The sequence below is a fragment of the Gorilla gorilla genome, chromosome 11 (assembly GCF_029281585.2).
Source record: "Gorilla gorilla gorilla isolate KB3781 chromosome 11, NHGRI_mGorGor1-v2.1_pri, whole genome shotgun sequence".
In the NCBI taxonomy this organism is placed as follows: Eukaryota; Metazoa; Chordata; class Mammalia; order Primates; family Hominidae; genus Gorilla; species Gorilla gorilla.
The window spans coordinates 67784339-67801653 of NC_073235.2; the positions used below are offsets into that span (position 1 = coordinate 67784339).

General features: G+C 36.7%; 1 protein-coding gene across 3 annotated transcripts in view; it reads left to right on the forward strand.

Annotated features, from left to right (window-relative positions):
• The window catches only part of SCN2A (sodium voltage-gated channel alpha subunit 2), a 152466-nt gene that overhangs the window by 67116 nt on the left and 68035 nt on the right, over window positions 1–17315 (forward strand). For 2 of the 3 annotated variants that reach the window (XM_055380242.2, XM_055380241.2), the window contains exons 4-12: window positions 1136–1226; window positions 1956–2084; window positions 2642–2733; window positions 3614–3886; window positions 5316–5379; window positions 6908–7049; window positions 7190–7396; window positions 8783–9070; window positions 16446–16790. In XM_055380242.2, coding sequence (XP_055236217.1) covers window positions 1136–1226; window positions 1956–2084; window positions 2642–2733; window positions 3614–3886; window positions 5316–5379; window positions 6908–7049; window positions 7190–7396; window positions 8783–9070; window positions 16446–16790 — 1631 coding nt within the window. Of the gene's footprint in view, window positions 1–1135; window positions 1227–1955; window positions 2085–2454; window positions 2547–2641; window positions 2734–3613; window positions 3887–5315; window positions 5380–6907; window positions 7050–7189; window positions 7397–8782; window positions 9071–16445; window positions 16791–17315 lie in introns of all 3 variants that reach the window. The other variant, XM_055380240.2, reaches the window with a different exon arrangement.

Here is a 17315-nt window from a genome sequence, read left to right on the forward strand (position 1 = left end):
GATGCAAATGAACTTTCTTTCTAGATCAACACAACATTGTCCAGTTGTAATAGTGTTGATATTTCATTATGTGTAAGTAATGTGATCATTTATAGTAAAAACATTAGGAGTGAGAAAAGATATGAAGAGCACGTATTTCCTCTCTGGAATTTCTATAATTGTGTCCAGATTCACAATGATAAAGAGTGCCACTTTACATAATGGCAACTAAATCTTTATTATGCTTTTTATTAAATATGAAAGTCATTACTATTATCTGAGTACTGAATATTTTCTTAAATAGTTGTTTTGGTTTTTGTCTTTTGCTGTTTTTTAATGTCAAGGAAAGTGAAGGGCATTGGCTATACCTGCAAAGACAAAGTGGGATAGGGTGAAACCAACCCAACATTTGTAATAAACTGTGTTCTGTATGATCCAGGAAGCAATTCATTGAGCATCTATTATGCACTAGGGCCCTTAAGTTGAAGGAGACTTACATATTTTAACAAATTTGATCTTCATAGCAATCCTGTTACATGATTACTTTTTCTTACTTTTATAACCAAGTCAATTGAGATTCAGGGAACTTAATAAGTAATTTTGCCTTAGTTACAAACCCCAGAAATGCCAGTGCTAACACCCGCCATCTTCTCTCATAGTTCAGGATTTTATGAGCAATTACAGTATATTATAACCTCTGTTTAGAAAGGACCTTATTATAAGACATTCCACCAGGGTAACTTTTAGAATGATGTTATAATACATTTAATTAATTACTTGAATTGTCTTGTTGAATTTTTGCCAGGGTTTACATACGTGCTGAACTTGCAGTTTTAATGTTCAGTTGAGTCTGTCATTAAGAAAATTTAAGTTGATAAATTATTCACTGATGAACTAATTTCTTTGCATTTAATCTTTTTAATTGCTAAAGGTACCTAAATAGCCTCAAAATAGTTGATGGCTTGGCCTGAAGACAAGATCTAAATATGAGGTTGTTGAGTTATAGAAATGGCAAAAAAAGGGTCAATAACAGAATAATAAGCAACAAAATAATAATAAGCACTAAAGTTTTAAACTTCATGGTGGTGAAGGCATGGTAGTGCATAAAAGTAAGATTTTTCCATTGAACTTTGTCTTCCTTGACGATATTCTTCTACTTTATTCAATATGCTCATTATGTGCACGATTCTTACCAACTGTGTATTTATGACCATGAGTAACCCTCCAGACTGGACAAAGAATGTGGAGTAAGTATAAATATTTTTCAATATTGACCTCCCTTTATGTTTCATATTGTGCTTTTAACACCTTGAGACCTCCTCAATTTCTTTAACAAATCATGCTAGCTACTGTTAACCAGACCCTGATTCAAATTCATTTCTGTCACTAAATGTCTTCTAGGACAAAGCTTGTAGTGGGCTCACTTAGTTGTGTAAATTACTGCAGTAGTTTGACTGCTGTTATCTGCAGCCCTTTATCTTCTTTGTGAGTCTTATGTTCTTTTGAAGATCACCAGTGATTTACTAATATCTACTGATAAAAAGTATACCTAGTTTTTATGTTCCTTTTTTAATGACTACCACGGTTCTGTGTTACTAGTATATGTTTGATGGCTTTTAATGGTGCATATTTTATGAAATACAAACGCTTCACTCATTTTTGGATTAATACCTATTTGCTCAAATCAGACTGAATGCCAGTGTATTTCAGATTATGTCTTTCATATAGAGCCACATTATTTGGATCCTTTAAATTAATTAATGTGGAAAATGCAATATACATTTATTTACGGTCAATGAGAACGTCTTTTGGAATTTAATGTTTCTTTTTTGACTTAAGCCCCACCTAAACTCTATATCGTAGGGGGACCAACATGGAAGTGTCTAATTTTTGTTTGCTGTTTATGTCGTCTTTAAGATTTGTACATGTAAATTAACCACTAGATTTTTAATGTGAGCTTGGCTATTTTCTCTCAGGTATACCTTTACAGGAATTTATACTTTTGAATCACTTATTAAAATACTTGCAAGGGGCTTTTGCTTAGAAGATTTCACATTTTTACGGGATCCATGGAATTGGTTGGATTTCACAGTCATTACTTTTGCGTAAGTATCTTAATACATTTTCTATCCTGGAAGAGTAAATCACTGGTGGGAGCCTATACTATATTTTCCTTGGTGGCTTGCCTTGACAGACCAAGCATTTTTCTTAGTAATCATAGTTTTCTTCCAATCAAATTATCCAGTTTGGAGAAATTAGGAACTATCATAGTAAATTACATGGCTTTGGTTTCAATTAGCACTGTAAAGTAATAAAGTTTCCCAAATAACAGAGATTATGATTGATGACAATGCCATTTTCCTCTTAATTGGGAAAGCTGATGGCGACACTCATGAAATTAAAAAGGTCTTGATGAAAGACCAAGGAAGACGTAGATTTCCCTAAATTCTGAATAACTCTGATTTAATTCTACAGGTATGTAACAGAATTTGTAAACCTAGGCAATGTTTCAGCTCTTCGAACTTTCAGAGTCTTGAGAGCTTTGAAAACTATTTCTGTAATTCCAGGTAAGAAGAAAATGGTATAAGGTGGTAGGCCCCTTATATCTCCAACTGTTTCTTGTGTTCTGTCATTGTGTTTGTGTGTGAACCCCCTATTACAGATATGTGACAGAGTTTGTGGACCTGGGCAATGTCTCAGCGTTGAGAACATTCAGAGTTCTCCGAGCATTGAAAACAATTTCAGTCATTCCAGGTGAGAGCTAGGTTAAACACCGAGGCTGACTTTAGCTACAGTGGTGCTACAATCACAGCTTTTGTGCAGAAGCCTTGTTGCTAGTTGCATATTGCAAATAAATATGTAAAAAAAGCAAGAATTGGTACATCATTTTTTGGATGGATTTGATTCTTTGCTTTTTACTCGTTGCTTTCTTTAAAACTATTCTAAATCAGCCTTTGAGTTTAACAAGTGTTGCATGAGGCATTTGCAGTAACAGGCTACATGGTTTGCATCCTATAACATCAAGCTTTCCGCATAGAAGCTAAACTAAGAGACATTCAGACTGATGCAAATTTGACAGTTTAGGCCTAAAACTGGCAATCTTTTAAGCTGCAGATAAATGAAAGAGCAGGGGATAGCATGAGTGCTGCATGGGGCTCAGATTTCAGATGTCTTCCTTTTTTTAACCCATACTCAAGCTTGCAGAATTCACAAATATATAACCTCATAATTCATCGACTTCAAGATTTCTTACTACTCTATTCACATAGACTTTTCTAAAACCAGTAAGGGGTTAGGGAGTAAGACATCTGCAAATAAAAGCAAAATATTTACACAAGGTTGATGTTTAAGCATGAATAACAAAATCATTCTTTTGCTCTAAAGAGTGTTTGGAAATACACATTTGGTTCATTTCCATTCACAGTTTTCTAATGAACATACAAGTTCTGCTTTCATTCATTTTCACCAGCTAGCAGGCTTTTCATGAAAATGTTATTCAATCACAAACATTAAACTAATATTGTTGGCATTCTGCATGACATTTTTATTTTCCAGGACAAGCTCATGATATTTTTGCCGGTAAAATAGCTGTTGAGTAGTATATTTAAATTCCCCCTTCTGATTTTGTTTGTAGGCCTGAAGACCATTGTGGGGGCCCTGATCCAGTCAGTGAAGAAGCTTTCTGATGTCATGATCTTGACTGTGTTCTGTCTAAGCGTGTTTGCACTAATAGGATTGCAGTTGTTCATGGGCAACCTACGAAATAAATGTTTGCAATGGCCTCCAGATAATTCTTCCTTTGAAATAAATATCACTTCCTTCTTTAACAATTCATTGGATGGGAATGGTACTACTTTCAATAGGACAGTGAGCATATTTAACTGGGATGAATATATTGAGGATAAAAGTAAGATATACTCTATAAACCATTAAGTTGTTTAGTTCTCTAAATATTAAATATTATGTATAATGGAAATTATCTCAATTTAGATGTGAATCAAGTGACTTAGACTAATTTAAGATGATTTAATACGTATAAAAGAGATATCAAATGATACCTTATTCTATTTTTCTTATCTGTCCATTGATATAGTAAAAGTTCTCATTTGAAAATGTGTTGTCTTATACTCATGTTGAAAGTAATTTCATATTATGCCATATTAAAAAATGTTTATTTGGTAGACATTAATCAGGTTTTTCAGTCATTTTAATAAATAAATCAGTAGTTTGAAGTATTCAGTGTATTCCACTGAAATGTGTTAAGAAGACTGAGGGGAAATAATTTGGCCCTATTTGGTTGATGCAACATATGCATTGAGTACATATGCTATATCTGAAAATAGAGAAACCATTTATCAAGATGAAATAAGAATTTGTGTGCTCCTCAGAAGGTTAAGTAACCCTGATTTAGCCATTCACTTATTCATATTCTAATTAGTCCCTTTAGTGTCATCATTGTATTGTAGTTACCAGTTTAGTTCGATTATATTTAAGGTATGAACATCAGAATAAGCTTATGCCATATACTTCAGCATGATTTCTTAACATTGAGCCCAGCCCCTCTGTCATTTTTCATATGTGTGTGCATGTTTGTATGTGAATATAAAAATACGTATGTTTGCATGTGTGTGCATGTTTTCTGAGATCATCTTTGCAACTTACTGAAGTTATATGTCATACCTTAAAAATAAAAACCAGATAGCTCTCCATAGCTTAAAAATAAAAACTAGATATACTCAGACAACACATCTCTCCAAAGAAACAAGTTTATTTTCTTCATTTGAAAGGCAGAAATCAAGCAGAAATTTCAAACAAAACACTTATTTACAGTATCATAAGAGGGAATAAATACCTAATCCCACTTCTCACAGGAAATTAAGTTAAAATTGGCGGGAAAAAATGTCTGAATCTATTTTGAGCCTGGGGAGAAAAGTATATGTAAGGTAAAATTTATTTGCATGTAAACACCTAGAAACAACAAGGCTTTCTTCTTTCTTACTTTTTGTGCCCAGCAATAGACTGGCAGCTCTTTCTTAATGTATCCCATGCAATTTGAGCTTATATTTGCAATGAATGCTGATATAAGAATGTTATCATAGTAATTCCTTCTGAACATTTTTCTTTTTAACATAGATTTGCTAACCATTTGTATAATCAAAAATGTTATATATTGATATTTGTTCAACATTGTGAAAGATCTCTTTAGCCATATATATTTATTAGTTTATCCATCTCATTATGATTGAAAACATTTGTGAGCTTTGCCACCTGAACAGGGTGGCTGAAGTGTTTTACAGGCGTTTAATGATTCTTTCTATTCCTTTCTCTTTAAATAGGTCACTTTTATTTTTTAGAGGGGCAAAATGATGCTCTGCTTTGTGGCAACAGCTCAGATGCAGGGTAAGTGGTGCTTCCCACTGAGTTTCAGTCCACACTGCTCCATCAGTGTCAATAACCTGCCACCTCCCACTCATCCAGTCCCACTCACTCCTCACTCAAAACCCTCCATAAATTCTACTTCATAGTGACTCTCAGAATAGCCAGGATAAGTGTAGATTCTCACCTCTTTCACAGTCATTTACTGCAATTATTTTTCTACGCTAGGTCACATCTAATCTTCCAAATTAGTTCAATGTAAAATAGAGAATAAAGCAGTATAATATGCATCTGAAGCTTAATAGAATTCTTAAGCACATACTTTTTATAAGTGTAATATTTTATATATACTAATATGTTCTCCATAGCTTAAAATGTAAGATCTCTGAAAATAATGTTAATATCTGAGACATGGGGAGTATTTAGCATATTTTAGCAAAGTGGTTAAAAACATAAACTGGAGAGTCTGCATAGAGTCAGACTTTGACTCCATCATATAATCTCACTTCTTCTTGCCTTCGTTTCCTCATATGACAAATGGTTATAATAATAGGGTTTTTGTGATGATGAAGTGGATTAATAAATGTATAGCTACTTAGATCGCTCAATAAGTGCTTGTAATTGTTATTATTGGGATCATGCAAATGTTTGCTATTAAGAAACATGGAGCTAAATCCTAGGAAAATTTAAAAACACAGTTAATTTTCTTTATTTAGCAAGATTTTAGAGCCACACACAAAAGTCTAATGCACTTTCTTTGGACGATGATACTGTGGACATTAGTAGCTAATACCTGTAGCAAAATTCCCAGTGATAATAGGCTTTCCATTTGGCTCCTATGATCAGTGCTATGCTGCCTTTATCTTCAGATTCCAATGATAAGTAAATCAATTGATTTTCATTCCTGTGTGTACTGTACTAAATGCGTTACATACAGTATCTTCTTCAATGTTTGCAAATTTGTGAGACAGGTTCTCTTATTAGCCCATTCTCACGTGCGAGGTGCCTGAAGATTAGCAAGTTAAGTAACTTGCCCAAGATCATTCAGCTCAGAAGTGTCAGGCAAGACACTGAAGCCAGGTCTGCTTGATCTTCAAGGTCCTCCTATGACATTTTTACCACACAGTGTCATTCACTCCTTGCAGCATGCCCCACCTATCCTTTTCTCACTTCTTTACCCTGTTCCCACACTTACACACATTTCTGCCTCAAGACATCCTCAGTGAAAATCAACTTTTTCCTTACAGACTTTTTTACCTGTCCTTAAGTCCCAGAAGATATTAATCATGATATGATTGCTTTTATATGGAGACATGATAAATATAATAATGACAATTATGAATCACAGAGGAATCCACAAAGTAGACCTAATAGATTCTGTTATTATATAAATCAGTCCACTTAGTGCTGAGTTAAGTACTGGGTAAGGTGAGAGAAATCGGCTTTTTTCTAGTGCCTGTATAAAACAGACATTGGCATATATTAAAACAGGAAAACCAATTAGCAGACTTGCCGTTATTGACTTCCTTTCTTTCCTCTAACCTAATTACAGCCAGTGTCCTGAAGGATACATCTGTGTGAAGGCTGGTAGAAACCCCAACTATGGCTACACGAGCTTTGACACCTTTAGTTGGGCCTTTTTGTCCTTATTTCGTCTCATGACTCAAGACTTCTGGGAAAACCTTTATCAACTGGTGAGAACAGATAAAATCATTTTTCTGAGAATCATAAAACACCAAACTCAAGAGAATTGCTGTAGAATATTTTATTACTTAGAGTGTAAGTTTGTAACATCCTATATAAAATTTATTAAAATCTCTCTTCCATTTTGCAGACACTACGTGCTGCTGGGAAAACGTACATGATATTTTTTGTGCTGGTCATTTTCTTGGGCTCATTCTATCTAATAAATTTGATCTTGGCTGTGGTGGCCATGGCCTATGAGGAACAGAATCAGGCCACATTGGAAGAGGCTGAACAGAAGGAAGCTGAATTTCAGCAGATGCTCGAACAGTTGAAAAAGCAACAAGAAGAAGCTCAGGTATAGTGAACAAGCATATGGTCCTTTGTTTTTCTTTATCTAAATTCTTTGACCTAAATGTTGACGTCAGTGGCAAGGTAGTTGACATTAGAAATAGGTCATATGTGTTTGGTAAGTGCTAGGAGCCTGTTTGGTTATTAAGAAGTTATTACTTTATTGCGATGATCTCTGTCAATAGTGTCAATAGTAATGGCATCAAAAAACGGATAATTATAATTGCTTTACTGACATTTTTTTCTCCCTTGTGACTCCTTGAGGAAATTAACAATTAACAAAGGCCTCATGTACTCAAACTTGCAGAGTAGATAAGCCTACATGTCCTCAGTTGAAGTATTTTCTTAGGGGAAGGGGAATTCAGTTACACTTGCTTCTTCATTGCAGTATCACCAGGGGTGGTAAGGGTCAGAAAACCAGAATCAAACTGAGAAAATTATTTCATTGAGTCTGGAAAGGCAAAGGCTTATTCAATATTTGTTCTCTTTTATATAAAGTGTATAAATGCAAGTTTGTGGGTTACATCAGTAAATCACTAGTGTGTAAACATATTAAAACATTAGCACTCTCTGCCTCCTACTCTACAAATCCTTTAATTTGGACTTGACAAGCCTTCAAAATAAGGCAAGAATTTCTCTAATTATATTTGCTTGACTTAATGGCATTAACTAATCCAACTGCCTATTTTTGTCTTTTCTTGTATGTTGAATACAATTCCCTTTTATTACCGAGTATTCCTAAATATGTAATAAAGGTCAAAGTATATTGCTGTAATAGCAACAATATTAAACACCATCTTTCTGCCAAAACTACTGTTATACTTTACAAGTTCATGCAGATGCCATGATCTAGGATTCTCAAATAAACACTCTGTATTATGTCTTTGCTGTGCATTTCTTAGTGAAATACCCAATTTAAATCACGGAGAAAAATGTCATTAAAATATAATACTTGACTGAATTACATTTAATAATTCAGACTAGCACTAAATTTCTTTATTGTGTGAAAATGGAATCAAAGGCAAATGTCTACCAGGTTTAAATAGGAAGCCTTTAATTCCCATATTATTTCCTTCTTAAAATATTGTTTGAATTATAGAACATGTTATTATGATATTTAAGTGTCTTTCTCATATTATTAGATAATTAGATATCCTAGTGTGAGGACAGAGCTTGAAGGTTCTCATAAAAGTCGTATGTATCATCTTCCATATGAATGCCCATTTTACTCTTTGATTGGTCTAATAACAATGTACTGTTTTCTAAAACACAGAATAAAATGGAGAATTGTTTTTCAAGATTATCTTCATGATATTGAAGCTCAATTAAGCAGTAACATGATAATTACTTTTTAAGTTTATATGCAACTTCCACATACTTTGTGCCCTTCTAGGCGGCAGCTGCAGCCGCATCTGCTGAATCAAGAGACTTCAGTGGTGCTGGTGGGATAGGAGTTTTTTCAGAGAGTTCTTCAGTAGCATCTAAGTTGAGCTCCAAAAGTGAAAAAGAGCTGAAAAACAGAAGAAAGAAAAAGAAACAGAAAGAACAGTCTGGAGAAGAAGAGAAAAATGACAGAGTCCGAAAATCAGAATCTGAAGACAGCATAAGAAGAAAAGGTTTCCGTTTTTCCTTGGAAGGAAGTAGGCTGACATATGAAAAGAGATTTTCTTCTCCACACCAGGTAAAAATATTAAATTACATGAATTGTGTTCTCATAAATTTTTTTAAAGAATATGCCAGAATTTAATGGAGAGAAAACTGCCTTCCACCTGGATGGCACAATGCTTTCAGAGTAGTGATGATTATCAAGTGTTTTGGCTATCACTTCAGAGAATTTGTGAGTTTTGCAACTTTTTGGAATCCCAGGAAGGAAATTTTAGATCCCTGTGGGTTTGGAAAAATTTGCGGTTTTGGGGTTTTCTTAAAGACTGAAAAATCTTGGAGAAATTTTCCACATCAGGAATTGTCAGCAGATGGTTCCCATCTCTTCTTAACTATTGTGCGTGGATCTAGTGAACTTTGGGTTTTCTGAGTGACAAATACCCAGAAGTGGACCAGAGACTCTTTTAGGCCACCTGCGGGGTTGTTTCCATGAGGTGCAAACATCACTTGCCAAGTGCATTCTTCATGCCCTTGTTTCAAAGGGGACTGAAACAAAATATCTGTAAAAGTAGCCAAAACTCTCAGATAGGCAGGTACTGAGGGAGATTTATGACACGAAATAAAAAGTGGTGTTTAGTTGTACTTGATTATCTGTGTTTCATGTTAAACATGGGACTTGCATTTGAAGAATACTGTGATTTATAAACTGCAACAAATATTCACTGGATGCCTCTGCCTTTTGTACTGATGCAAGTTGTTGAAATTTTAAAATTTAGAATCTTAATTGTCTTTGAAATTACCAAGAGAATTCACAGGAATACACAGTACCTCAGAAGACATTTTCACCAGGAGTGAAACCTTAATACTTATACAGTAACAATAACAATTACAACAACAACATTGATAATGGCTAATATTTATACATTGTGTTGTTATTTGTCATTAAGCCTTTCACTGCAACCCTAGGTAAGTTCTAATTTAATTAATATCCCCAATTTTTATATGTGAAGAGAAGCAGGGGACTGCATTCTTTGTTGAGTACCTATTTTATGCTTGGCATTCTTTCTACACTCTCATAATTAATGCTAACAGTTCTGTAGAATAGTATTATTTTCATTACTATAATGAAAAAGCTATTTTGGATCAGTAAAGTTAAATAGTTGCACAATGTCATATAGCAATAGAAAAAGTTATTATCATCTTTGAGTGTCTTGTTCATATTAGGGTTGTTGGTATTCAAATTTTGCCTGGTACTGAAAACCTTAAAGTTTCCACTTTATCAAGTTGCCTATGAAGAATGCCTTTAAAAACTGATAAGGAAATTTACAATATAACTTTATTTAAAATACACAATGGCATTATACTTTCTCTTTTACCTTTTTATAATATAGACAAGCTCACATAACCTCACATGTGATATATATAAATTTTTGTAGGTCAGCCTTATTCATTTCAAATCCAAATAACATCATAAGATTGCATACTTGGGGATTAATTCAAATTTAACATAGGATCTTTAAATATCAAAATTTACTTGGTCTCTTTCATTTTGTTGTCACAATCATGATTCCATTAGTAGAAACATTAATCAATAAATAGGAATCCTTTAAAAGGCAAACCCCCTGTTTACAGTATTAGTCATTCTGAAAAGGAAGGAAGAAAAAGAAAGGGAGGGAGAGAGGGAGGGGGGAGAGAGAGAGAGAGAGGAAAAAAAGGGAGCAAAGGAGGGAGGAAGGTAGAGTATTTTTGCCTACATTTTTACCTAAGTTTGTCTGAATTTTTGCCTAAAGTTATCTAAGTTTTGGCCAAAATTTGCCTAAATTTTGGCCTAGATTTGAAACTTCATATCAACTTCATATCAAACACATACCACAGAGATTCTCTTCAATTTGCCTTATTTCTAATTGAATAAAACTAATCCTAGGCAAAATAGTGAAGCCTGATAAGGCTAGGCTCTGTCCTTCCTTTTTCTGTACATTTTGCTCATAGATATGATATTCTCCCAGCAGCCTCTTCTTCATACCTCTACATACCTCCATTTCCCAGCTAGTTGGGTATTATAAGCAATCACTGACTTAGAAGACATGGCATGGCTGGCTCATATTGATACTTGTTTCTTAAGCAGTCTCTATATAAAAATAGAGTTAAAGACTTTATTTTGCTTGATAAAGAAATAGTCAAACAAATGTCTAAAAGGATGGAGAGGGAGACAGAAAAAGACAGAGGGAAAGGGAAAGAAAGAGAAAGAGAGGGGGGAAAGGAGAAAAGGAAGAAGAGAGGAGAGACAGAAAACCCTGAAATCACACCAACCCCACTTGGCAAGCCCTGAAAGTAATACTGAAAATGTCAAACCAGATAGAAGTACTTAATCTTGGTATAGCAATGGAGGGCCCATCGTGTCTGTTAGATTTTTAAGAGTTTGAGACCCCAAAATATTAGGAATTATTGTTTTGTGATGACATGATTGTGTTGGTAACCATCTCTGTGTTTGTATTGAAAAACTATACAATGTAAGCCTTTACTGCAAGATTATAATTTCTTTAGTAGAGTAAGTGGAAATATGAATTGTTTCTCAGACTCTGATTTGACTTGTTAGTATGGTAAAGAGAGGAGAAGAAAGTCAAGAATGTAATCTCTAATCAAGTTTCAAGATAATCTGGATTTTTTTGAAACCTTTATAAGGTACAATTAACCTTAAATTATTACTTTATTATTTATTTGTGATAAGCTAGGAGTTTAGGAGTTTTGCTTTTTAAAGATTGGTTTGGTATGGGGAATATTTCTTACTGGCCATCTTTTTTGTGTGTTACAGCATTTGATTACTATGCATTTATGTAATGAATGTCAGCAAAAGAAGTTGATGCTAACGGATGGGGCACAATCATTTCTCATATAGCTGTCACATGTAAACTACGTTTTTGTATAGCTTAATTCATCCATGATCCTTGAGAAACATGCAAACTTATAACTTATTTTCTTCCAACCCTTCTATGGCTCCAGCTGAGTGGGGTACTGGCGGTTAAAATATAAACTCTTACTAAAAGCGATAGAAACATTCTTCATTGCAAAGCATGTATTGTTTGCCTTTCTTTTTTAGCTAATGATGAGCAGTATGTCACACATCCTGCAAATCCCGTAACTGTTATTTCCTCATAGCTAATTCGAAGTCCCTTGTTAGAGGAGAGAAAGGAGACACAAAAAAGGATGGATAGTCTAAGAAAGGCTTTAAAAAATAACTACTTGTATGGAAAATGATAAAGAAAAGAATGAATCTTACTAATGTAGTTAATAGGATTAAAAAGCATGGGAACAACAAGAGGAGAGATGACTTCTGTTGTGGGAGCAATAAGTCTTCTTAGAAGTAGTTCTAGGCTGGGTGTGGTGGCTCATGCCTGTAATCCCAGCATTTTGGGAGGCCGAGACGGGAGGATCATGAGGTCAGGAGATGGAGACCATCCTGGCTAACACGGTGAAACCCCATCTCTACTAAAAAATACAAAAAATTAGCCAGGCGTGGTGGTGGGTGCCTGTAGTCCCAGCTGCTCGGGAGGCTGAGGCAGGAGAATGGTGTGAACCTGAGAGGCGGAGCTTGCAGTGAGCCGAGATCATGCCACTGCCCTCCAGCCTGGGTGACAGAGCGAGACTCCGTCTCAAAAAAAAAAAAAAAAAAAAAAAGAAGTGATTCTTACTGTAAATAATGAATAGAATCACATAAGATAGTGTTTAACATTTACAGACATTTGATAGAAACTAACAGATATTATTGAGAAAAAGTAATTCTTTAGCTGGAAAGAAAATAAAAAGCCTACATATTGGTCAGTGTATTACTCTGTTTTCATGCTGCTGATAAAGGTATACCCAAGACTGGGCAATTTAGCAAAGGAAGAGGTTTAATTGGACTTACAGTTCCATGTGGCTGGCAAAGCCTCACAATCATGGCAGAAAGCAAAGAGGAGCAAGCCACACCTTACATGGATGGTGGCAAGCAAACAGAGAGTGAAAGCCAAGCAAAAGAAGTTTCTCCCCAGAAAACCATCAGATCTCATGAGACCCATTCACTACCATGAGAACAGTACCATGATTTAACTATCTCTGACCAGGTCCCTCCCACAACAGTGGGAATTATAGGAAATATAACTCAAGATGAGATCTGGGTGGGGACACAGAGAAATCATGTCATTCTACCCCCAGCCCCTCCCAAATCTCATGTCCTCACATTTTCAAAATGAATCATGCCTTCCCAACAGTCCCCTAAAGTCTTAACTCATTTCAGCGTTAATTCAAAAGTCCACAGTCCAAACAAAGCCTCATTGGAGACAAGGCAAGTCCTTTCCATCTATGAGCCTGAAAAATCAAAAGCAAGTTAGTTACTTCCTAGATACAATAGGGATACAGACATTAGCTAAATACAGCTATTCCAAATGGGAGACATTGGCCAAAACAAAGGGGCTACAGGCCCCACGCAAGTTCAAAATCCAGCCGGGCAGTCAAATCTTAAAGCTCCAAAATGATCTCCTTTACTCCATGTCTCACATCCAGGTTACGCTGAGGCAAGAGGTGGGTTCCCTTGGTCTTGAGCAGCTCCACCCCTGTCACTTTGCAGGGTACAGCTTCCCTCCTGACTACTCCATGGGCTGGCATTGAATGTCTGTGGCTTTTCCAGGTACACGGTTCAAGCTGTTGATGGATCTATTATTCTTGGGTCTGGAGGACAGTGGCTCTCTTCTCACAGCTCCAGCAGGCAGTGCCCCAGTAGGGACCCTGTGTTGGGGCTCTGACCCCACATTTCCCTTCCTCACTGCCTTGGCAGAGGTTCTACGTGAGAGCCCTGCCCCTGCAGCAAACTTCTGCCTGTACAACCAGGTGTTTCTATACATCCTCTGAAATCTAGGCAGATGTTCCCAAATCCCAGTTATTGACTTCTGTGCACTGACAGGCTCAACACCATGTGAAAGCTGCCATGGCTTGAGGCTTGCACCCTCTGAAGCCATGGGCCTAGCTCTACATTTGCCCCTTTCAGCCATGGCTGGAGCCACAGAGATACAGGGCACCAAGTTCCTAGGCTGCACACAGCGTGGGACCCTGGACCCGGCACATGAAACCACTTTTTCCTCCTAGGCCTCCGAGCCTGTGATGGGAGGGGCTGCTGCAAAGATCTCTGACATGCCCTGGAGACATTTTCCCCATTGTCGTGGGGATTAACATTCAGCTCCTCATTACTTATGCAAATTTCTACAGCCTGCTTGAATTTCTGTTCAGGAAATGGGATTTTCTTTTCTGTCACATTGTCAGGCTGCAAATTTTCCAAACTTTTATGTTCTGCTTCCCTTATGAAACTGAATACCTTTAGCAGCACCCAAGTCACCACTTGAATGCTTTGCTGCTTAGAAATTTCTTCTGCCAGATACTCTAAATCATCTCTCCCAAGTTCAAAGTTCCACAAATCTCTAGGACAGGGCCAAAATGCCACCAGTCTCTTTGCTAAAATATAACAAGAGTCACCTTTGCTCCATTTCCCAACAAGTTCCTCATCTCCATCAGAGACCATTTTAGCCTGGACCTTATTGTCCATATTGCTATCAGGCTTTTGGTCAAAGCCATTCAATAAGTCTCTAGAAAGTTCCAAACTTTCTCACATTTTCCTGTGTTCTTCCGAGCCCTCCAAACTGTTCCATCCTCTGCCTGTTATCCAGTTCCAAAGCTGCTTCCACATTTTTGGGTATCTTTTCAGCAGCGCCCCACTCCTGGTATCAATTTACTGTATTAATCTGTTTTCATGCTGCTGATAAAGACATACCTGAGACTGGGCAATTTACCAAAGAAAGACATCTAATTGGACTTACAGTTCCATGTGGCTGGGGAAGCCTCACAATCATAGCAGAAGGCAAAGAGGAGCAAGTCACATCTTACATGGATGGTGGCAGGCAAAGAGAGAGTGAGAGCCAAGTGAAAGGGATTTCTCCCCATAAAATCATTAGATCTCATGAGACTTATTCACTACCATGAGAACAGTATGGAGAAAACTGCCACTATGATTCAACTATTTCCCACCAGGTCCCTCCCCCAACAATGGAAATTATGGGAGATACAACTCAAGATGAGATTTGGGTGGGGACACAGCCAAACCATATTAGTCAGGCATATAAAAACCTAGATATTAGTAGGTATAAAATAATGGTTTTAGTTAGTTTTGAACCTTTGGAGAGGAAAAGATCAAACCAATAATACTTAAATGATGAAGTTAGTATTCTTTCCAATAATAATTACATAAATCCAATGCAAGCTGGCTGAAGTAAAAAAGAGAATGTATTAGATGATATAAATTATGTCTGTGAGTAGCTTTAGGCATGGATGGATCCAGAAGCTCAAGACATGTTACCATGACCATGTCTTTCTCCATATCTGAATCCAGGTTCCTCCCACATGGTGGCAAGATGTCACTGCAGCTCCAAACTTAAAGCCAATATTTTTAGCAGCCTCAGGTGAAAAAGCACCATTTCCTCAACAGTTGTAAAAGACAGGGATATCTTTCAATTGACCAAGCAGGATTTCATGACCATCTTTAAATTACGTATTGAATACACTGATTGGCTAGGCCTAGGACAGTGCCTGGAACACTGGGAGACCCGAGCCTCAATTCCTGCTGCATCCAGGAATTGAAGTTAGTGTCTCCCAGATAACCTGGTCTGAGAGTTGAGGAGCATTTCTCAAGGCTGAACAGGGTACTGATTTAAAAAAACAAAAAATTAAATGGTTGTGATCAGCCTCTTAGTGAAAATTAAGTTTTTGTAAATATTGCCCTCAGATTTCTTGAGACAGAGACAAAGGGGTGAAAATTGGGGAATAAATCATACAGTTATTTCGGCTTGATTTAATTTATTCATGAAGACCATCATAAAATATGCAAAGGGAAGTGGAGAAGCTGCCCCGTGTACTATAATTAAACATCCCTACTAGCAAGATTAATTATATTTCCTCCATGGTAAGATTTGCATCAGGGTGTGGTCACTAGCGAGCTCTTACTGGCTACATTTTTGACCTCAGAGGATCTAAAGGTAGATTTGTGTTTAATTGTTTTCCATTGGGTTGTTAACTGAAATTAACTTCTAAAGAAGGTTCTATCAAAAGTATCAGTTCTAGATGCCAGTAACAGGACAAAACATTATGGGGACACTTCTGACTATGTTGAGGTATGGATAAAGTAGGAGAAAAGAGAGCAGAAGATGGAAAATGGAGGAAGGAGAAAAAGCGAGAGTGAAATAGAAAAGGTGAACCTTGTAGAAAGTGCCAAAATGCCACCAGCAGTCATCAGAGGGGCGCTTTGTTCCGCATGTCCAATGACTTATCCTTGAGTAAGTCAATGACTATGACACAATGAATCAAATTCTGTTTTTCAGAATGCCAGCTCTTAACTCTCTTCATCTCATTTTTGTTTCTTCTCTTGTTATTCATAGTCCTTACTGAGCATCCGTGGCTCCCTTTTCTCTCCAAGACGCAACAGTAGGGCGAGCCTTTTCAGCTTCAGAGGTCGAGCAAAGGACATTGGCTCTGAGAATGACTTTGCTGATGATGAGCACAGCACCTTTGAGGACAATGACAGCCGAAGAGACTCTCTGTTCGTGCCGCACAGACATGGAGAACGGCGCCACAGCAATGTCAGCCAGGCCAGCCGTGCCTCCAGGGTGCTCCCCATCCTGCCCATGAATGGGAAGATGCATAGCGCTGTGGACTGCAATGGTGTGGTCTCCCTGGTCGGGGGCCCTTCTACCCTCACATCTGCTGGGCAGCTCCTACCAGAGGTGAGGCCAATTAAAATTGGAGCTGATGTGAAGAGAGTTGTGACTGGTGCAGGCAGGAGTGTTTTTCCATTTCCACATCTAAGAATTTGTTGAGTTTGTTGCCCAAAGGCTGGGAGTTTGTTCAATCAAGCTGTTAACTATCTTGTGAAACTGTTCTATTCAGACTTTTCTACAAAGTAATTAAAAACCTAGGTTGGCTGTCAGAGAATATAATTAGAAGTAATCTTTCATCATTATTACTATGGTATGAAACTCGCCAAAAAGCAAAGCAACAATTTATCAAGCATAATGTTTGATTAATATAGTTAAATTAAATCCAAGGAAATTAATGCTCACAAATTAAATAAATACTTAAGGATTTTGTGATTGTTGTTCATTTAAAAGGAGATTTGAATACTTCCACTTGCAGTAGATACTATTACTAAATAGATTTAAATCCCATAGTACAACATTGACTCTCTTTGCAGGTCAGAGTGTTGTAACCTTTTTAGCATCCACTCTAATGATCTCAACCATTGTAAATTT